The 23,931-nt window shown below is 39.4% G+C and overlaps 1 protein-coding gene across 1 annotated transcript in view; it reads right to left on the bottom strand.

Moving 5' to 3' along the window:
* The window catches only part of LOC124260049 (pikachurin-like), a 159,625-nt gene that overhangs the window by 38,898 nt on the left and 96,796 nt on the right, over positions 1–23,931 (bottom strand). The window contains exons 3-4 of the mRNA XM_046694287.1: positions 15,857–16,369; positions 11,691–11,892 (exon numbers count right to left, since the gene is read on the bottom strand). Of these exons, the coding sequence (XP_046550243.1) occupies positions 11,691–11,892; positions 15,857–16,369 (715 nt within the window). The remainder of the gene's footprint in view (positions 1–11,690; positions 11,893–15,856; positions 16,370–23,931) is intronic.

Raw genomic sequence — 23,931 nt, 5'->3', positions numbered from 1 at the left:
TTGGGGCGTTGGGGTGGCCTAGTGGTTAAGCAATCGGTCGTCACACCGAAGACCTGGTTTCGATTCCCAACAGGGGTACAATGTGCGAAGCCAATTTCTGGTGTCCGTGATATTGCTGGAAAATTGCTAAAAGCGGCATAAAACCAAACTCACTCACTACTCAGCCAATAAACTGTTTGAAACAACTTTGGTAAAAGGTTTTGACCAGTCAAATATTTTACAACACTCATTTGCTAAAGAATGTATGCGCAAGTCCAAAACACTGTCCTGTTTATAGACATCAAACTAAATTTGCTGGTTTAAATGACATTATTTGTAAACGTGACAAGTTTAAGCTGCCTAACTGTAGTAAGTTTTGCTAAATTCAACTGGATGATCTGACACTTTTTACACCTTCGCGTGCCAGTCGCATTATCCATTGAAACCTTTAAAGTAACAATTAAAAATAAAACAAACTTTTCTTTCTTTAATCCAGGAACTTTTAAGGATCTTCCACCAACAGAGGGAAAGCAGCTAGGGAGATATCAACTTCTTGTTATTCAAAACACAACATCCTGGTAAAAAAAGTCACTTTCTTCAGCGACTACTCTCATTTGTGCCAAAATGCCTCTACATGCAGAAAAATGGGGTATCCAATTGCCATGGCAACTGATTGAGATGCCAGAAATCAAAGACATTGTATGGAAGCGTTGAGATCATAGAATAAACCTTGCATCACCTAAAATGACAGACAGTTCCTTTCTTGTGGTAAAAATAGGTTTGTGAATAACAAAGATACGACAAGACAAATGGTTTTTGCCCCACTTGAACAAAAATCAATTGGAATGGAGAGGTATTTAACAGAAAAAGTTATAGAATTGATTAGCAGAACATCAAGTCTGCCAACTTCACTGACAAAAACCCATACATTGTAATACACTGAAAACACAATCAAAGTTAACAAACCATAAAAGCCCTTAGGTTCTCAAGTGCTCAAAAGGGACTTTGTTGAAATTGAAAATTGTTGAGACAAATTCTTGGCCTCGTGACATTTCATCTCAAAGGGTGTTGAGTTTATGAGTTTTGTGTACCATGGATGTAAGAATTCCTGATTCTCTTTCACATTGGCATTATTTCAGTACACTGAAGAAGTGCTCAGCAACAATTTCTAAAAAACATTAGCTATTTTTGTCTATAATAAATTTTTATTTCCAAATAATAATCATTCACTTTGGCATTTCTTTGAAAAACAGTTCATTATTATTACTGTATAAATGCAACAATTCAGAGAACATTAGGTCATTAATCCTAAAATGTCAGAAATAAATAACCGCTGATGCAGAAAATACAGGTTTATAGCAAGTATAAATGTTCTATGATCCTTGTTAAAGTTCGGTGGAATTCATGTCACGATGACACTGTCAGTTCTATTTACATTTAACATTCAAGACAATGCTAGAATACCATCAGCCTGGAAACCATTCAATGCCATGATGAGATTTGATCAAACATTACATGTAATATGTGAAGTTATTAGCGTAACGGCAAACACTTATGAAACAAAATGTTATTAGCTATGGGTTGTTTTCCAGAAAATCTCTGTTATAGCATCCTGTTGAACTCTGTAAGTCAGTTATTGGAAAGCAGTTCCAGATTATCATTGTAAGATTTCATTGAACTTTACTAGGCTCTGCATTTGATGCTTTGGCATACTCTCAGAGTTATTAAAAAACCCATGACATTGCTTTTAATCTTAAAAAATAGGACATTGCTTTTAATTTTAAAATCGGTGCAAATAGCTGCAAAATTGCTGAGGAGTCAATAAGCAACTTTCACTCACTCAATTGATTAAAAAAAAAAACATGACATTGCTTTTAATTTTTTAAAAACATGACATTTAATTTAATTTTAAGGATATCAACTTAATAAGGTGGTAACAGATCATTTTTCGTAATCGGAACAAATCTAGGATCCAAAACCAAAGATTAGCAGATCTTGTTATATCTAAGGGAAGCAGCCTGTGCAGTTAGCTGTTGAACCTTAAACCAGAATGCCTTTAATGTCACTATGATGTTACACAAATGGACTTCAAGTACAAAATTGTGCAAATATCAACTCAAAAGTCAGTCAAAAATTAATCCTGAATTAATACTGAAGAGGCATTCGCTTATGAAAACAATAACTACAACCACAAATAATTCCTATTTCGCTATAAAAATAGAATATTTTGACCTTTAATAACTGGTGCATTAATGTTCAATTTGAAGGCCTTCCTTCATTTGATTAGTCTCCTCTCAACACTCACAATACCAGACTTTATATAAGATTCAATAAATCATAGCATTCATGACATCTGACAACAGCAGTCTGCCATCTGATCTAGAGAGCAGAATCAAAATAAAGTAATAAAGCCTTCTTTCCATAGCGACTCAATCAAAGCCCAACGCAACGATATCGCCATATTCAGGCACTTATGAAGGAGTTTCAATGTACCTCAAGTACAAGGTCTTCCACCATGGAAGCAGGACTGTTGCGAGTCGGAACACTTTCTCTGCAGTTAATTCATCCCATCCCCAACACTTATTCAGCACTTTAGCCAGTTTACGAGTCTCGTCTCCTAGTCAGCAGCTGAGAGCATTTCAATCGCAGTAGACACATGGTCGAGTCTTAGTCATAAGTCTCCAGACCTTCAATGCCTTTCCCAGTCAGACCAACCATACCTCCATCAGTTGGATGGCACAGTAATCAATCAACAGTAGCTTCAGTCCACATTTAGACACAGAAATATGCAATTTCCACCAGCTTACACTAACCACCAAAGCAGCTGTATTGTGACCGCCATAGTGATTCCAGAACACATCCGGCCACAAGTCAAATTATCTGTATCAGCTTCTTCAAAACCTCTCTGATATCTCTAGAAGATTATTGAAAACAAAACAAAACTCTGAAACCCATATTAGCTTAAAGATTTGTGTGTTGCAGATTAATATTCTGGGTGCCGTTACACAAAACAACCTTAGCGCTAAGACTACCTTAAGTCTATGTTAGGGTATGGGAGTTACAGTCACCTTAGTGCTAAGACGACCTTAAGTCTATGTTAGGTTAGGTGAGGTGAGGTGAAATTGGGTTTAACGTCGTGCTTGAGAATATTTCGCTCATATGACGACGTGTAGTGTGTGTATGTGTAAGTGCGGCTGCTTGTACTAGCTCAGACTGAAGCTGGTTTTATAGTGCTAGCCCACTGAGATACCATGCCGCAGTGAAGCATGAATACCCCACTCAGACACATTATACTGACTCCGAGCCGACCAGTCCTTGTTGTACCCATTAATGCCGAGCGCCAGACAGGGACCAACAAGTACCATATTTTAACCTCTTTTGGTATGACGCGGTCGGGGATCGAACCAGCGACCTTCCGCTCTCCGGGCGGATTCTCTAACCACTACACCACGGAGGCGGTCGCTAAGTCTATGTTAAGGTATGGGAGTTACAGTCACCTTAGCGCTAAGACTACCTTAAGTCTATGTTAAGGTATGGGAGTTACAGTCACCTTAGTGCTAAGACTACCTTAAGTCTATGTATAGGTATGGGAGTTACGGTCACCTTAGCGCTAAGATCACTTTGAACAATGGCCTGCTGGCCATCAAACAAACACATCTGGTAATGTATGCACACATGTAGAGAAAGGAAATATGTAAGTCAACATAACTTTTTTTTTGTGGTTTAACGCCACACTGAGCAATAGTCCAGCTATATGATGGTGGTCTGTAAATAATCGAGTCTGGACAGGACAATCCAGTGATCAACAGCATGAGCATCGACCTTTGCCATTGGGATACAATGACATGTCTCAACCAGGTCAGTGATCACCTGACCACGCGACCCTGTTAGTAGCTTCTTCTGACAAGCATGGGTTGTTGAAGACACGCAGATGCAAGACACACACTCACTCACTCACGCACACACACACACTTGTCTGGTTTACATATGCCCACAAAAAGGGACACTTGAAACGACACAACACAATATGTGTCCACACAAGATATTGAGAGCATGCAAGTTATCACCACCGATTGATATATTAGCCAAGACCATTGGTACTATATGCCTGCATAGTGAGACACCTTACAAGTGTACTCCACTTACTGTGTTGATAATCCTGATGTTCATTTGCATGCATATAGCGATAGTCACTCACTAATAAATAACTTTTAATCTGTAACAGGTCTTAAGATTTCAGGATCAAATATCAAAGATTTCTTCCACTGGAGTTTGACATCAAACACCATGCAATAACACTTGACCTTTCTGGTGAAATTCCATCAGTTTGCTGAGCTTTTGTTTCCCTGAATAATTCATGTTTCAACTCTCTTCATATCTCAATGTACAGACTCTCCAATAACTTAACATTACAATGGAAAGTGAATTACAGTTCCACATTCACACCAAGACACTAGACTCCAGATGATTGTATTACTGTGGAAACGAGGGTGAGTCATGTGCAGAGCTCTCAAACCAGAGAAGCAGGTCACTTTGGGTCCAAACATTAATTATCACAACTTCGAAAAAGCAAATATGAACAAATAACAACAAAACAAATTCCTATCTATTTAAAAGACATCCCTACCAACCATTCTTTCAAACAACTAAGGAAGATGACTTGAAAAGCAATATGATCAGATATGGCATCATTGAAATTGCAGCATTAATGGTATCGCAACCCTTGGATCATATAAATTCTCATAAATTTCAAAGCATTCATGGATCTGATAATAATAAAATATTATTTGTATAGAAAACCATGTGTTGCAAAGTCTATTAAATCAGATGCATATTTCAAACTATCAATCAAGGGCACTGGTACTTAATCAAACACAAGTTGCTGTGCAGAGTTGTGTCCCTTCATATGCCAGGATTCAGTGATTGTGTGTTCGAACAGATTCATGCAGATTATGACCCTCAGTTTGTCAGCACAACACATATGTAACACAAGTGAATTTGTTACAAGGAGGCCTCCGTTCATTCATAAATGCAGTAACCAGAAATGGTGAAATGGTAATGAGACTGTTAAGCTTCTAGCACCCCACAATGCAGCAAGGGTTCATCATCATCATCATCATCATCATCATCATCATCATCATCATCATCATCATCACTCATTAAAACTAATCACTCACAATATCAATCATGTTACAACCATATTTAACAAGGAATCCTATATCACAAGATATCACATATTGCAACCATAATATGGCAACCCCTGTTTTCAATTCTTTTATAGTCACGAGCCCTGTACGATATGTCTGTACGGACAAAACAGCATGTTGACAGAGAGGGAACAAAACTGTCTGACCAGACTTCAGTAAAGCATACACCGACCCTTCCAAACGATCCCCCTCCGAGGCTTCTACATAAAAGATTTATTACATGTTTGATACCATGTATACCAAAAGTCTACAACTGGAACACACCAATAAAAGTCAGACAACGTTACCGGATCAAATTGGTAATTCAGCGTTATCGCGCCACACAAAGACAACATTAATTAAAGAATTCTTCCGAGGGACAGTTTTATCAGACTATCAAAGGCTGGGAGTCATCGGTCAGTCACAGAGAGATGTTTTGTTACAATTCAAGACAAACAGACTCTATTGGTTGTCAATTCCTTCCCTTGCCAACAGAATATGACACATGAAGAAGCAGCTTGCCAGTAAGTGGGAGGTTATCAACTGTAGGTGTACATGGGAGAACTTTAGTGTCATACTCAACACTGAACATCTGTAAATACTCACTTTATCTATTTTTCAGCCAACACAAAATTCACAAATGAATACAGAATCCATCCTACTGCTTCTGAGAAAATACAACTCACATCTTGAAGGCCTTTCTGTATTGTTTGTGGGGTCCCACTCAGCAATGGGGTGGTGGTGTAGCCCAGTGGTTAAAGCTTCGTTCGTCATGCCGAGACCTGGGTTCAATTCCCTACATGGGTACTATGTGTCTGGTGTACCCTGCCGTGATATTGCTGGAATATTGCTAAAAGCGTAAAACTAAACTCACTCACTCACTCACTCACTCACACACCCCACCATACCAGAGCAATAAGGGTAATTGTTTCACTTACAGACAAGGAGGAATACATTGTAAAGACATTATAAAAGCCCTCTCCCTGACATAAGCACATATGTTCTTGTTCATTTGAAACCTAGGACAATATCCTGACATAAGGAAAGCTGAGCCCTGCTCCCATCACTCTGAGTCAGCCCTAAATGTGAAGCATTGTCTACGACGAGCCTACACAGACACCCACACAGGTGACCGTTCTGAAGCTTATATGCCAAGAGACACTGGCAGCAAGTGTACATCCTGACAAGCGTAGGATGGGAGTCGGCTTATCACAGTCAATTTCAGTGTTCTCTCGGTGGTCAGTCCAGGACAGATCAGGTTCCAACAACCCACACACGTCATGGGTCTGGGGCTTGTAAGTTGTGGACTTCATGGTGTCAAAATGGGAGATACAGGGTGTCAAATGAGGGGATACAAAGGTGATACATAGTTTAAGCTACAGGGAAATATCATGTCAAATGGGGGATGTATCATGTTAAATGGAGGATATATCATGTCAAATGGGGGATGTATCATGTTAAACGGAGGATATATCATGTCAAATGGGGCATATGGTGACAAATGAGGGATATGGTGTCAAAGACGTTAAAGTTTGACTTCCAGATGCATCACAACACAGTAAGGAGACATGCTTCAAGGACTTATCAACTTTGAAGCCTAGCAGAAGTTTTAAAGAAAATTCCTTAAAGAGAAAGGACTGTTGTCTACTTCCAATCTTGGCTGAAACTTAAGTAGTACTCTTTTGTGAAAGTTCTTTCAGTGGTTAATATATCCCCTGTTGCCCGTCCTGCTATAGCATCACCAATCCAGACCAATTCCAAAGCCATTAAGGTCAGGAAACATCAGCAGTATTTTTGACAGACCTGGTAACAAGCCATACTTCAATGTTATTGTTGCATTATTACAGAGGCAACTTGAAACCTACCCATGTATTTACCAAGCCCCAAACACATTTCTGTCCAAGGATTCACCCATGTACATGCTCACTCACCAACCCCAAACCAACCAATAAAACTTTCCCATCCAAGGATTCACCCATCCAAGCATTCACCTATCCAAGGATTCTCCCATCCAAGCATTCACCCATCCATGGATTCTCCCATCCATGGATTCTCCCATCCAAGCATTCACCCATCCAAGGATTCTCCCAACCAAGGATTCACCCATGTACATGCTCACTCACCAACCCCAAACCAACCAATAATACTTTCCCATCCAAGGATTCACCCATCCATGGATTCTCCCATCCATGGATTCTCCCATCCAAGCATTCACCCATCCAAGGATTCTCCCATCCAAGGATTCACCCATCCAAGGATTCTCCCAACCAAGGATTCACCCATCCAAGGATTCACCCATGTACATGCTCACTCACCAACCCCAAACCAACCAATAACACTGTCCCATCCAAGCATTCACCCATCCAAGGATTCTCCCATCTAAGCATTCACCCATCCAAGGATTCTCCCAACCAAGGATTCACCCATCCAAGGATTCACCCATGTACATGCTCACTCACCAACCCCAAACCAACCAATAACACTTTCCCATCCAAGGATTCTCCCATCCATGGATTCTCCCATCCAAGCATTCACCCATCCAAGGATTCTCCCATCCAAGCATTCACCCATCCAAGGATTCTCCCAACCAAGGATTCACCCATGTACATGCTCACTCACCAACCCCAAACCAACCAATAACACTTTCCCATCCAAGGATTCACCAATCAACCTACTACAATATCCACCAAGCCACCACCAACAAACCAATTCACTGACTGGTGCCTCCACCCCTGGAACACTTCACAGGCTGGTAGAACATTGATTACCATACAAAACACCTATCAATCTCACTGTTCCATTATCAGCAACATGACACTTGAGATCGAAAACACAATTGCTTGCAATCTAATGATTGGTATTATTTTGAGAGGATGCTACTTTATGAGAGCCTAAAACATAAAATGTTGCCGAGGTAATTAGTCAGTGGTTACTTTTGATTAGAAATAATCACTGCAGGAAAAAGACAGTTAATAACCTCTTCCTCCACCTCAATCATCTCTAGTTACAGAATGCCAATCACAAGTGTCCAACCAAATTGAGTCTGAATTGGTCTGGTGCATTTTATTGAATAACGTTCATTATATGTACATCGATAGTCTGTACCACTTCCTGTACCCCGTGATGGGCCGAGTCTGAGCATCCAGACACTTCCTGTGTAACTGCATACTGGAGAGACCTAGACCATGGAGTCAGTGTGTGTCCACTAGATAGATAATGCAGATCTAGCACTAGATACAGTTACACCAACCAAACCTGCACACAGGGCATGTCTACCAGACCAGTTTCTGAACCACTCGGCTGTTTTCACAGGATCTTCTTTTCACAGCTGGGCGGTGGGGTAGCCTAGTGGTTAAAGTGTTCACTCGTCATGCCGAAGACGTGGGTACAATGTGTGAAGCCCATTTCTGCTGTCCCCTGCCGTGATATTGCTGGAATATTGCTAAAAGCGACGTAAAACCAAACTCACTCACTCTTTTCACAGAATAACCTGCTAGCAGGGACTCTTTACAAAATCTACATCTGTCTCAAGGACTTTCTACAGTAGATCCTTTGTGCCAGGTATGCCACAGAATGTCCCTTGTTAGAGATTATATTTGACACTGAGACAACACACATAACACACATCACCATGCTAACTTAATGACATGTGCAGATGTGATGTGAAACTCCAACAATAAATGTCACATCTACATATACTGTGCTGGCATCAGGCCTCCAGGAATGTACGGTATTGGTTACTCTGACTAAAGGGCAATGCTCTAAGCATAGACAGTAAATCTGGAACACTGTCTCAGTCAAGCCTACACAGACATCCACACTGATAAATGTAGTTCCAGAGAATGAGTGAGTAAGTGGGTGGGTGGTTGGTGTTGGGTGAGTGAGTGAGTGAGTGAGTGAGTGAGTGAGTGAGTGAGTGAGTGAGTGAGTGAGTGAGTGAGTGAGTGAGTGAGTGAGTGAGTGAGTGAGTGAGTGAGTGAGTGAGCAAGAGTAAGTGTGAAGAATCTAACCCAGGTCTTCAGCATTGGAAAGCAAATGAAGTAACCACTGGGCTACCCACCACCACCCCTGAAGCTTAAATGCTGCAAGCCTAATGAGTGAACCACCAGGCTACAGAGCCACTGAGAAAACACAGCATATTAAGAACATCTTGTTAAGTATATCTGTGCCAGTGGAAGATGGATTATGTCCAGGACAGTTACACATTCACTTTGCCCACTTGACCAGATGCAGCCCCCATACCTTACACTGACTCCTGTTTGATCTGCACAAGGAAGAAATCTATTGTACCGCTGTTGAATGTATAAACGCACATCAAGATAAGCCTGCCTGTTTAACTAATTATAGCCTTTTTTCAGTATAACTTGACCATTACCTACAAAATAACATACTAGGAAACATTGATTAGCTTCTTGGGAAGTTTGAATTACATCCTCGATGTAACTAACAACAAAGTCTACAACAGATTTAGCTCCTTACATTTCAGTTATTTTAATTTCCACATCCTGATGGCCAAGACTTTCACGATAACATGTTTCATCTTTGCAATAATCAACCGCATCTTATAACAATACGAAACTTATTATGGTAACCAGATCTAATGGGAAAGGCAGTCTTTGTTCTTAGACTTCAACTTTTACACAATTTACACAAGGAAATAGAGGAGCCTAGAAGACTAGATGTTGGATTATTCTCTGCCTTGACCATTTATATTTGCAAAGGATAAATGGTTTATGGAAGAATGCAATCTTCATCTGTAATGGTTCATCTACTTTAATCTTTAAAACTGAAGGCATAGCAAAGAATAGGCCTTATTGAATATAGTAAGCCATGTTTATAGTGAACACTCTTATTAGTGAGTGAGTGAGTGAGTTAATATTTAACGTCACATCGGCAATATTTCAGCCATATCGTGACGAGAACATTTGATATTGAAATGAAATATATGTATATTATATAAAACCTGTCGACGAAGGACAGTAAAACAACTAGAATATCACAATTACAACTAAAACTAGTATGGAGAGTTAAAACGGATAGCACTATTTGGACAATACAATATCACTCTTATTAGTAATTGATGGATATGACAAAATGGGTTTTTTTTTCCACTTGCTGTATATTTTAACCGAAATGCTTATAACATACTCAAATTAGTGGTCCCCTACAGTATGCTATAATCATTGTTTACAGTATATCTATATATAACATATCAATCAAGCCCTCTCAAGAGCAAGGTAGATCATAAATACAGAACATCGTCACAAATAAAGCCATGGATCTATTCCTCAAAGCAGCAGTAGCACAACTACCGTGTTAAGTCGGAATTCACAAGCCTAGGCAAAATCACAAAATTCTTCATTTCTTATCAAAGCAATATGAAGACTTTGGCCCGATGATGATGCAACAGTGAGACATGCTTCATGACAGCTGCTTTCAAGACTGTTTCAATTACTGGATTCAACATCCAACTATTTCATATCAGATCTGTCAACACCTGTCAACACATATTACCAGCTGTTGTCATTACCATGGGATGTGAATTCAATTTTCCAAAACTTACAAAAATTATTGCATGAACACAGCCATGCAATTCAGCTTCCAGAAAAATCCATAATTGAGGATCAAAGCATTCTCAATATGCCCTTCATTCCATGTCCGTTTGACTCCCCATATTCTGTTGGTGTATGTTAATCTGTCCTTCGGGGGAGGAAAGTCGAAAGTTGTGCAGTGTCAGACCCAGTATGGGTCAGCATGGGTACCAGTTTAACATTACACATCTTCTTTCCAAGTAGTGAGGTGAGGTGAAATTGGATTTAACGTCGTGCTTGAGAACATTTCGCTCATATGACGACGTGCATGCATGTGTATATATGTGTAGGTGCGGCTGCTTGTACTAGCCCAGACTTAAGCTGGTTTTATAGTGCTAGCCCACTGAGATACAATGCCGCAGTGAAGCATGAATACCCCAGTCAGACACATTATACTGACTCCGAGCCGACCAGTCCTTCTTGTACCCATTAATGCCGAGCGCCAGGCAGGGACCAACAAGTACCATATTTTAACGTCTTTTGGTATGACGTGGTCGGGGATCGAACCCGCGACCTTCAGCTCTCTGGGTGGATGCCTAACCACTACACCACGGAGGCAGTCCTTTCCAAGTAGTGAATGTGTTTAACTTCATGTTGCTTTGACAATTTCAGTCATATCGACTTTGTGAGTGAGAAAAGCCCAAGGTCATGCAGTCTTTAAGAATTTCCTTTTTAGAGACACCTAAATGTTTGGCTATGTTGCGGACAAATGTAGAACCATATTCAAGGAAAAACAGGATTGGAATAATTTGAGTCATATCAACTCTGTGAGTCAGAAAAGCCAAAGCTCAAGCTGTCTTTGACATTTTCCACTTTAGAGACACCTAAGTGTATGGCTATGCTGCAGACAAATGTAGAAACAATGTTCTCAATCAGTAAGATATCACGATGTATTTGTAGCTCTCACCAGACACCATATTCATCTGACAATTACCTGAACTCGATGTATCCATCCACCAAAGCCACAGAGAAGAAATCTGTCTTGGCATCATCTAGTTCCGCACTGAAGAGCAGCAGACCGTTCTTAGCCTCAGGTCGGAACTCCAGTGAGATCCGGAAGTCTCGGTAGCCATTCTTTAAGACAGGCAGAGCAAGGTACCCCATCCCATGGAATTTTGGGTACACCACTGAGATGACTGCAACAAAACACAAGTTGGTTAGAACTACCGTACACTATTACACAAGTTGATCAGAGCTACTCTTCTACACAAGTTGATTAGAGCTTGGCTTGGACACAAGTTGATTGGAGCGACAATTCTACATAAAATGATCAGAGCCACCTTTCCACAAAAGTTGATCAAAGCTACGATTCTACACAAGTTGATTAGAGCTACAATTCTACACAAGTTGATTAGAGCTACACTTCTACACAAGTTGATTAGAGCTGCACTTCTACACAAGTTGACTAGAGCTAGGCTTCTACACAAGTTGACTAGGGCTAGGCTTCTACACAAGTTGATTAGAGCTGCGCTTCTACACAAGTTGAGTAAAGCTAGGCTTGTACACAAGTTGATCAGAGATATGCTTTTACACAAGTTGAAAAGAACTACACTTCCCCCAGTTTGAGAAGAGCTCGGCAATTACACAAGTTCAATTAACACAGCATGGCTTCTCCAAAAGTTTAGATCAAGGCTTCCACCCAGACTTATGGGAACAAGGCTTCTGTACATGTTACTTGGAGCAGCTTCTATAAACATTATTACTATCATTTTCTGGTTTGGTTCCCTGTCATGCCTGTAGAATAATGCTCATAGCAACTGAAGTATTTTGAGGATGGTGTGCTTTCTTTCATATCAATTCATCACAATAAGAACACCAGATTTTTCCCATGCTAGTCAATCAAACTGCCAAAATGACAGAATTTCTTCGTTCCCGATAACGAATTCCAGGATTATGTCAACAGTGCAGCCCAACTGATAACAGGAATGACTGTTTAACTACAGTCATCAGGAAACATTGGGTGTTCTTTAACTTACATTGAGCAGTGTAAATTAAAAGCCACCTTGCTACCACCTTGCATTTATGCTGAGCGATGTTAATTAAAGCTACAGGCATAAAATTAGAGCTGCTTTTGGTAGTCATTTATGCACGAGTAAGTGAGTTAAGTTTGATTCTAGTTTTAACAGTGTTCCAGTTATATCATCGCGTGTGATCTTTATGTAGGAAGATACTTTAAGGCCCAAGTGATGCAGGTCATGTACATTTCCTGGTAAGACTTCTGCCCATATTCCCCCTACATTTTGATGATGAGGAAAAATACATGCATATATTCAGGTAATATGATTTGACAAGAACAGACATGAGAACGGCAAAGCACAAAAAACACTGAAAATTTAGCCAGGTGTCTTGGGGTTTTTTTTATCTTTCATTGCAGATTTACATTGATTTAAAAAATGTCCAAAATGAAACAAAAATACCGGAAATCCGTGGAAAATTTTCATGTCTGCTAGAATATATATGTATATATTCTGGTAATATGATATGACTAGAAGCCATAAAATAACTCTTTCACACCCCCACCACCACCACCACCATCATCACCAAAAAAAAAAGTAAATTAATATTATAGCTCCCCTTTTTGCTTTTACAGAGTGAAGTCCTAACCTTACAAAATGAAATTTAAGGGCCAATACGGGCAAAAGACTTTCCCATTTCCTACGTCAGTAAAACCACACATGTGTATAGAAATGGAAAAAATGAAAAACCTACAAACATAGCTGGAAAACCTGACATAGTCCTCACTATCGAAGATTACTAGTGGGCCTAAGGGAAGCAACACTGCACAGCAAATTGTACTCAGACGTCTGGGCCACCCATGCAGGAGAGGACTAAGAACTATAGTCTAGTCACAAGGGAATACACAAATATGTGATAGTAGTCAGTATATGATATCTACCTACTACAAACTATATATAGATCTGGGTATAAACCTCTGATGAATATGTCACGAAAATGGAGAAAACCCATCAAACTTGCACTCCAACAAAATTGAATCATTTCTGGGAGGTCATCAGTTTTCTGAAGTGAACATTCTAAGAAATAAGAGATAAGCCAATTTATTAGTTCTGTTATTGCTCTTCATGGGTGTCACTGTGTTACAAGAGAGATTGGATTAAATTAACTCTCAGCTGACGATACATTATTGGATGGCAAACATTCTTGAAAGATGCTTCCGAACAAAATTTAATTTAGGTCTGTTGGTTTATATTGAAAGCAATACATATATAATATCTTGTCTGCAGTGAAAAGGGCTTACAATTTCAAGTATTTGTAAGTACAACTTTAAGACATGCTTATAGTTTCAACAACAAACACTGCAATTTAAAGCAAGCACACAAAATTCGCAAATTCCTCAGCAAATAATCAATTTTCAATATATCAAAGTTCTCAAAAAATATTGCAACTGCAGTAATAGCAATTACAAAGTTTTTACAATTACCTCAACAAAAATTGACATTTGAAGTTAAAGTCTGCATCAGAGACAACAGACAGCCAAATATTATGACGTCTTTATGCTTAAGAAAAATATGCATTCACAAACTTACTTCTAACAAATTCATCTAACAATAAATTACAATGGAACACTTCTAGCAACATTACTCTGAAGCGTAGGAATCAGGAATTTCATTAAAAAAACAAAACAATATATTTCAAAATATGCAATGTTACAAAATGGTAAGAAAGGCTTTTAAAATGCCATGGGAAGATTACACACTCAGGCCACTGTTTATTAGGGCGCCATGTATCAAGGCATTATACAAAAGACATAAACCATGGTTAAAGCAAGCTTGAACTCTGGTATCTGTAAGATCTGACTTCAGCTGGAAGCTAGTTGATGATAGGATATTTTGGAAAGGGTTAAAGAAACCAAAACCTTGTTTACTGTAATACGGATATATATGATGATGTAGTTTTATTTGCCCTCAGTTTTACATACATTATAAGTTACAGCATTGTGATGATGGGTCAGAGCTCAAGATAAGATTTAGCTCATGTGGGTACTGTACCCACTGTATTTTTTTGGAGTAGGTATCATGAATGTTGAGTGGGAATTTCATTTTCCGTTACCCACTGCTTTCAAATATGTGCGTATTTCAGTCATTTTACTCACCTAAGTATTATGTCATTGAGTAAGTTTACTAAGCAGGTATGTTCTGCCTTACGTCATACCTAATCAAAACCAACTTAAATATAATGGAAATGATTTCATAAAAAATCACTCATCTTATACTGACAGTACAAGCAATTGTCCTATACTAACAGTACAACTTGATAGCAATCCATGTCTTTTTCATAATGCAAGCGATTTTTATAAATATATTCCGTACGCATTTGTTTTAAACTTTTAGCGTATCTAACATTTTAAATGCGTAATTGGTACGCAACAATTATTTTTCAATGCGTAACTGGAAATTTTCTATGCATATTTTACCCGTATACACAGCTTATCTGGGCCTCTGGAGGGGCATATAGGATTTTTATGTGATCCTTGTTAGGTTTTAAAACCTTGCTTGGTTTTAAAACTAACAAGGGACACATAAACCCTGTATCCCTGAATCATTATGCTACAACAAATGTATCTTACCGAATGTTTACATCTCTCATTATGTAAATATAACATTAAAACAAACTGAGATTCAATCCTATATTTTACTATCATGGTACCGACTAGTTGATCCGAACCACTGGTTCACAGTTCACTCAACTGCCATGGATGCATGCACTTTCCATGGGTGGGGCATAATTGATTTAATCTCCCTCACAAAGATTTATACCCTGCTTGGGAGGTGTATGGATGTGCACCGGCCATACATGGTACTTTGTTCAAGGTCACATGAACCAATCAGAGATGGACATTCTTACATGAGGTAGGGTAACTTCCATCAACCCCTCACTAACTCAGCACAATGGAATGGGGCACCTGACTGGGCCAGATATGCCCCCACAAATATGAGAAGATGTTTACTTTTCCCTAAGTTTTCAGTGAGTCTTTATGTCACTGATATGATGCTTAGAACAGCTATCAATGACTGTTAACTAGCTCTAATAAAAACAAACATATCACAGCTCAAATATTTAAGGGCAGCTCTAAAAACTTACTTTTTTCACATCGGCTACCTGCAGTCCCAATTTGACAGTTACAGCGAGGGATATTGGCATCAACGACACAAGTTCCATTATTCTGGCACACCATTCCATCACACGTGACAGTCTTTGAAGGTCGTAGCTTGAACTTGCCCTTTCCTTCCGTCCACTCCTGACTCATCAGGTCATTCTGAGAGTGCTCTCCCCCTTCTCGGATATGGAAGTCAGAGATGGGGTCCGGGATGTCTTTGCGCAGGTCATACGTTTTAATGGAAATTTCAGGATTTTCCGGCAAAAGGCCAACACGATCAGCTTTGTCCAAAACTTTGGTTTTCCTATGACTAGAGTCTTTTGATAGCAGACTACCCTTGTCTTGGGACAGATTGGATACTTCCTGAGATTGTTTTTCATTGCCAGGCAATACTTCATTGAGAATGTTATAGTTTGGATGTGAAGGAGCCGCATCACCTCTGACCTCTGATCCCAGGTCATGTTGATTATGCTCTCTTTGTTGCTTTTCTGGGTCAACTGAAATTATATAAAGAAATGGGCCCATTAAAATGAATGATAACTGATAATGAAGTTAAATTCATCATGATAGTGCTCATTTTTCATCTAAGGATACACGTTGTATTCCTGATGGAATGGACATATCTGTATCAACACTAATATGGTAAGTCATGAATCATGTCTGGTGGCTACAGGAATGTTCAATATTCCTGATTATCATTCCAGACACTTCCCTTGCATGAGTGAGTGAGTTTAGTTTGACGCCGCTTTCAGCAACATTCCAGCAACATCACGGCGAGGTACACCAGAAATGGGCTTCACACATTGTACCCATGTGGGGAATCGAACCTTGGCCTTCTGCATGACTCATAGTCTAGACTTGTATGGGCTTTCTTGGATATATTTGCTTCAGGGTCTGTACGACAGACTACATGACTCACTGCCCCTTCTTGCAGGAACTATCACTGACTATTATAACTGTATGTATCTTTAATATTAATGTGTCAATTATTAATATTATTGTGTCAATTAACATTCATGTCCAAAACATATGTGCAACTTTTGGCAAGCATCAATAGTGTCAATAGAGATCGAGGTAGGCTGAGTCCTTTGTAAAAGGCACAAAATACAGTACCATGACCCATACATATACCAAATACCCATGAAAACTTTGATAAAAGGTATGACAACACTCTGTGTAACTATCCAAAACTCAAGTCCCACACAGAAGTCCATCTATTCACAATCAAACCACATCACCAACATAAGCGCCAATGGTCGAGTCAACCCTCAAGTCCCTAAATTAAGTAAATCTATTGGCAATCATTCAACTATCATTCAGCCATGTATCTGATTAGAAATTAGTGGAACCATAGCCAAAACATTTGCCAAAACATTTGCTGAAACACTTGCAAAATCTGTAGACGATACAAAAGAAACATTCTAAGATGTTTCGGTGAAAGATCAAAGGCGCCGACAGTACTTTATCAGACTATAATGTGCACTTTTTGCATTACGTCAGAATGTAATGCCATTCTAGTCTGCTTCCTCGTAATCGAACAATTTTGCATTACGTCACACTGTAAGCGACGTTGCACGATGCATGTCAGTTGTCATTGCCTCGTACAGCCTCCTACAGTAAACTACTAAGTTGCATCCCATTTCTTGGTTTGTAGTTGCTCCACACAGCTAACATCACTGGTGGAACATTACGTTTATGTTTTACGATGGTTAAAATGTCTCAATTCGACTCACAAGTTTTCAGCCACACGGTAACCTTTCGCAATGTTTACATTCCCACAATGCAATAGTGGAATGTCGCTTGACTACACAGCTTCATCTGGATGTACTAATCTAAACTTATGTTGGTAGTAGAAATGCGAGCAAGCATCCTCATACTTTAACTATAATAGTTCAGGGCGAAAATGTGCTTTATTACACTTTACATGGTGGTAGACCAAACTGTATTTCTTAATTACATTGAAAATATCTCATAAACAACTGGTGTTTAATCCAGCAGAATCTACTACTATTATACTTCTTGATGTGATAACCTCTTCTGTGAATCCTATTGGAGTGAGTGAGTTTAGCTTTACGCCGCCACTCAGCAATATTCCAGCTATATAGCGGCAGTCTGTAAATAATTGAGCCTGGACCAGACAATCCAGTGATCAACAGCATGAGCATTGATCTGCACAATTGGGAACCGATGACAAGTGTCAAGTAAGTCAGTGAGTCTGACCACCTGATCCTGTTAGTCGCCTCATACGACAAGCATGTGTTACTGAAGGTCAATATTCTAACCCAGACCTTCACGGGTAGAATCCTATTGGACATTTTCATTATATGTCGTTCAAACTGATGTTACATTTTGGGGGGATAAGGAATTCCTGCTTTGGTGCCATTCAGTTTCACCACTACCCAAAGCTTGGTAGGAATGATTCCCTTCTGAAATATGTCTGTGGTAAAACAAGCACTTCAGACTGAGCACAGACCATGACCCAAACTACGGTGCTCAAATTTCCATCATGGCTGCCGACAGAGACCCAGTTTCACCATTATTGCAAAATGTTCATTAACCGTCCCTACTGTCGTAGTTCTTTAGTCCATCTTAAAAAAGCAATCACAACGCCATATAACTGTGTAAGCTTGGAAGAGCTCACTCCCAGTAATGTAATAACATCATCAACTTGGTCAAGAGAATATTACCCCAGAGTAAGATGAGATTGGCCTCTGAAGGAAGTACCTGTCTTGATGGGGACTTGGTGGCCATAAAAATACAAGTTATAAACTGCTCAGTTTTGCCCCTTGGCTATAGGCTGTCCTACTGATGTAATTTCAGTGTTATTTATTTGTTCATGAACATTCTCATGAAGTTTTCCTCTTTTACAGTTCTTGTAGGATGTCAGGCAGGCAGTTTTTCAAAAGTAAAATTGACAAAATACGTATTCCCTTATGTATTTATTATCACAAGCACTAATCATTTACACAAATGAAACCTAACACTTTTACGCAGAATACACTGATGCTCAAATGAAGGCACCTTTATCCTGTTTTTCTTATGGATTTATTGAAAACTGTCAAATAAAGTAAGCTTGGTATTCAATGGAATATCAGGAATATATGAGCGAGTGAATGACTATGGCTTAAGGCCATTTTAAGCCACTTTTGGCAATATTCCATGGGACACAAGAAATGGTCCTCACACACTGTACCAATTTGGAAAATTGAACCAGGGTCTTTGTGATTTTATCCAAGATTATTGGCACCAATCATAATATTGACTTTAATATATGCCACACCTATCATGACCTGTGGACACCTGAGTTCTTTTCAATTACTGTATATTTACTGAGTGAATGAGTGAGTGCTTTGATCAGTATTTGAGTTATATGAGTGTAATGTTGGAGTGAGTGAGTTTAGTTTGATGCCGTTTTTAGCAACATTCCAGCAATATCACGTTCGGGGACACCAGAAATGGTCTTCACACATTGGGCCCATCTGGGGAATTGACCCCGGGTCTTCGGCGTGACAAGCGTACACCTTAACCACTAGGCTACCCCACCGCCCACAAGAGCGGAAGAAAATCCAAAGTATCCCATAAACAAGGAGTGAGTGAGTTTACTTTTATGCTGCACTCAGCAATATTCCAGCTATATGGCGGCCAGTAAGCAAGGAATGCTGTTGACAATCCTAGAAATATAACAGAGGCAAACCAGGAATCCAACTCACATCATAGGCTCTGGTTGCCCTAACAATAACATTATGCATGTAGAATTGAAGAGCCTTCAATGACAAGGCCAACCTTGGTGTTGTGTGGTCCTGGGTGCCATTGTACAAAGCGATCTTAGCGCTAAGGTTACCGTAACTCCCATTCCTTAACGTAGACTAAGGTAGCCTTAGCACTTAGGTCGTTTTGTACAACGGCACCCTGTGCAATAAACACCAGTAACAAATCAGTTGAAGTTAAGGAATGTTGGTTGTGGAGAGTTCTTGGATGAGGGACCATGTTTGGCAGTTTTTACAACTTCAGTCCTGCCCAGAGCAAAGCACATGTAACACATTAGGTCTCACTGTCCACTGTTGGGGGTAATAATGCTAGCGCTTTGAGCATAACATGGAAGTTAGCGCAATATAAGTACACTTAATATCTTTTATTATTGTCTCAACTTAGGCAAGTGACCTTGTTCAAAGTTGCCTCTGTTCACCCAGTTGTGAACAGGTACCCGGTGGGATGAGATGGTCATATGACTGTTAAAGGTCACATGCAACGTAAAACACAACTTTGCAGATTCTGATACCTTTCGGTATGGACTTACAGATACAAATCATCAAAAATGCAAATTCAACTTATAAAGTTGAAAAATAACACAATGAAAAAAACCCCATGAAATCGGAGTTCAAACGATTCACTAAATTCAGCCCAGCGCTTAGGGTGAAAAGTGTTTTCAACAGCTGCGCTGGGCTGCGCTGGGCTGCGCTGAGCTACGCTCATAGCACATGCGAGTGAAATAGGTTCGCGCAGCTTGGAAGCGGGATGTCCGGATTATAAGGTCATGAGCAGGAGTAGTCTAATCAAAACAAATAGTAAATAATCTATTCATTACATAAAAGAATCTTGTTAGGATCTAGGTCTACTCAGCTATGTGTCAACCAGTGAGGCGTTCGACATTTCAAGACGGAAAACCTTCGCTGGCGGTGAATACTCGGTGAAGGCTTTGATGTGAGATATTTTTCTAATGTTTTGCTGATATTTCACATATTTTATATGTTATGACAGTAGATTACCGATTTAACTGTTTATATAATTTCATTTGTCTATTTCACCACACGTTCTTCTTACTGAGTCACTTTCTCAGTTCAATACTTAAAAGCAATGTCATTATTCAGCGTTGACAGAATTTCTAACTGTGATATAGATGTGTAGTTGTCACAGACAAAACTCAATGTCTGTTTTTATTGACACCTGTGTGTCTGCCTGCCTGTCTGCTAATGACAATATTCAATACACAACTTCGATCACTGACCACATGCAATTTGAAATTAACACCTATCAGGCTATACACCATAAACAAAACACATTGATTTATGGCCCGAGTTCGGTCTCTGTCACATTATGTAATTACACAGACAGGCAGGTGTGATACTTGTACACGACATGTTATGTCTGTTGACTGCAAAATGTTATACACAAAAAATGAGCATGTATTTACAAAACCCAACATCTCTACATATACACACACAATGAGCATTGAGGGCATCGGCAAATGAACCAGACGTTACACTTGAGTGCACACCCACCCGCTCTGACTGGGTTCGGTATCCCAGGTGCTTCGTTTCGAGGGAAGTAAACCGAAGTAAAAAATATTGCACTTTTGATTCGCCATTGTACGCTTATAATTTTGTTTATATGTTTTTTTCATAATCAGAATGTATATTATATGTCATGAATAAGTGATAATTGTGTTTTAATTATGTTTGATTTTTTGGTTGCATGTGACCTTTAACTTTCCAGCACCACACAGGCAGCTTGGGTTGTAGTGCACACTGATCCACTGGACGGGGTAATAATGTTAGCACTTTGAGAATAACATGGAAGTTCATGCAATATAAGTACACTTAATATTTTTTATTCTTGTTCTACACTCTATGGTTAAGTTCTCATAGGATAAATGGCCAAATTCACAACAGGCAGGAATGACAGACCCTCACTTCTATTCAAAGAACTTTGAAGTAATATATTTACATATGTCATAATTTGCCTTCAAGAATAAAATGAAGTTTTAATCCCTCAGAATTTTGAATTTCTGCTCTGAAAATCATTACAACCATTGGCACACTGCAGCAACAAAATGAAAAGTTTTTCCTGCCTCACTCCTTAACTCGTCATTAAAATGCCATTCAAGTTTCCTATAATTCTTGAAGAGGAATTAATTGATCGATCAGTCAGGTGCCCCAAGCCCGCCCCAGCTAATCAGTGAGCGAAACTCTGTGGCAACAATTAACCGCATGAGTAATGACAATTGTTAACTCTCCTCTGTGAAGTAACAGGCAGGCACCAGCCATGTGTGTTAAATATCTTTTTATCAGAATCAGAGCTAAAATAAAAATAGGGTGAACATTTTTCATGTTTTTAATTTAGGCTCAAGTGCCCCAAATTTTTCTCAAGAAAGTGCAATTCAGAACTAGGAGCAAGAAATATCATTTTCCTTCAACACTGAATTTTCATCCTCTAAACATCTTGATAATTCAAAAACATATTTTATTCCAAAATCTAGTAATTTATTCAAACACTCAAATAATATAAATAGGGTGTATTATTGTGAAATTGGGGCGGTGGGGTAGCCTAGTGGTAAAAACGTTGCTTGTCACGCCGAAGACCCGGGTTCGATTCCCCACATGGGTATAATGTGTGAAGCCCATTTCTGGTGTTTCCCGCCATGCTATTGCTGGAATATTGCTAAAAGCGGCGTAAAACTAAACTCACTCACTCACAATTGTGAAATTACTGTTAAACTGTCAAGAAGACAAGGTTACATACATGAGAAACTTGAGTTAGCTCAATTTTATTTCACCTTGCACTATAATACATCAGTCACTATAAGGAAGGTCATCACGAACTTTTGTTCCAAGCTGTGATGACCTTACCTGAAATGGTTATGAGTCCATTCTACTCATTGGCTTCATGGCAGAATCTCTACAGAAACTAGGGAAGTACCGGAAATGTTAGGAATAAAGCTTCTGTCAACTTTCTGAATATTCAATCAATGAAGTTGATCGGAGATTTTTATACAAACCTTGAAAGGATGGCAATGAGACCATGAAACTGAACGTAGGGCCATTTAATTTACGCTTATTTAACAAATATAGCTCAGAATATTTCACCATTGCACTTACATTCCTCGCTAATTAAGTACCGCTGTTACTGTTACTCGACTCCTCACTGCTCATGCTCAGATATATACAGTCGAATGATGCACATGTGTGTTACTATAATGAAGAAAAGATCCAGAATTATGTGCCCTTTTCCTTTTTCCAAGCTGTCGACCTTACCTAGAAATAGTACTGAGTCCATTCTACTCATTGGCTTCATGGCAGAATCTCTACAGAAACCTTCACTATATGGAGAGACCATATACCGGTATATGGTCTCTGGTATAAGCAACTGTAAGTTTGCAGATATGAGTATTTCTGTATAATCTGGCAGCTGGGCCACATTCCTGGAGATAAGGGCAGACTGACATCAGAGACAACAGCAGCCATATCAGGTCCTGTGGCAGTGGGGTGATCATTTCCGCCACTGTCCCTAAGCTAATTACTGCTGCCATCTGCTCCCTCTCTTCGTCCCCCACCAGGGGGCACTGTACATTGTCAAGTCACATGGACAAACACTGCCGTAAGATTCAAGCCTGGCAAACTAGACTCTCATTGACAAAAAGTAGTTTTTGATTTGTTATCAGCAAACACTGATGATTCAAACATGTTGTTATGCATAATTTGAGTTCTTATATACTCTCTGGATTGAGTTTTCAGTTTAAATTAATTCATCTAACTTTACGTTCATATAACTATATACAGTAAATAAAATGTACTAATTATAAGGGCGGTGGGGTAGCCTAGTGGTTAAAGCGTTCACTCGTCACGTCGAAGAACCGGGGTCGTATCCCCACATGTGCACAATGTGTGAAGCCCATTTCTGGTGTCCCCCGCCGTGATATTGCTGGAATATTGCTAAAAGCGGCGTAAAACCATACTCACTCACTCACTAATTATAAATTTGACCTTTTCAAGATCTGTCTGCCAGAAGGGAACTAGTTTTAGGTAAGCATGATGTATTGTGTAATATCCGGAGACCACTGACTATGCTGATTAATAAGTAAGCTTGATAATTATTAGAGTAAATGATGAGGTGAAATGTCGCATTCATAATTATTTCCCCTATTTATAGCGAAGAATGTTGTCAGAGGCTGGACTGAGAACAGAAGGCCCTGGAGACCATTAATCAAGGGAACCATCAAATCTCTTGTGTTTGTGTGTCTGTCTCTTCAGCAACCCATGCTTGTCATAAGAGGCGATTAACG

The sequence above is a fragment of the Haliotis rubra genome, unplaced genomic scaffold (assembly GCF_003918875.1).
Source record: "Haliotis rubra isolate DU_JTF1 unplaced genomic scaffold, ASM391887v1 Scf75, whole genome shotgun sequence".
Classification (NCBI taxonomy): Eukaryota; Metazoa; Mollusca; class Gastropoda; order Lepetellida; family Haliotidae; genus Haliotis; species Haliotis rubra.
The sequence above is the reverse complement of the archived record's forward strand: the minus strand, read 5'-3'. Positions and strand labels throughout refer to the sequence as shown.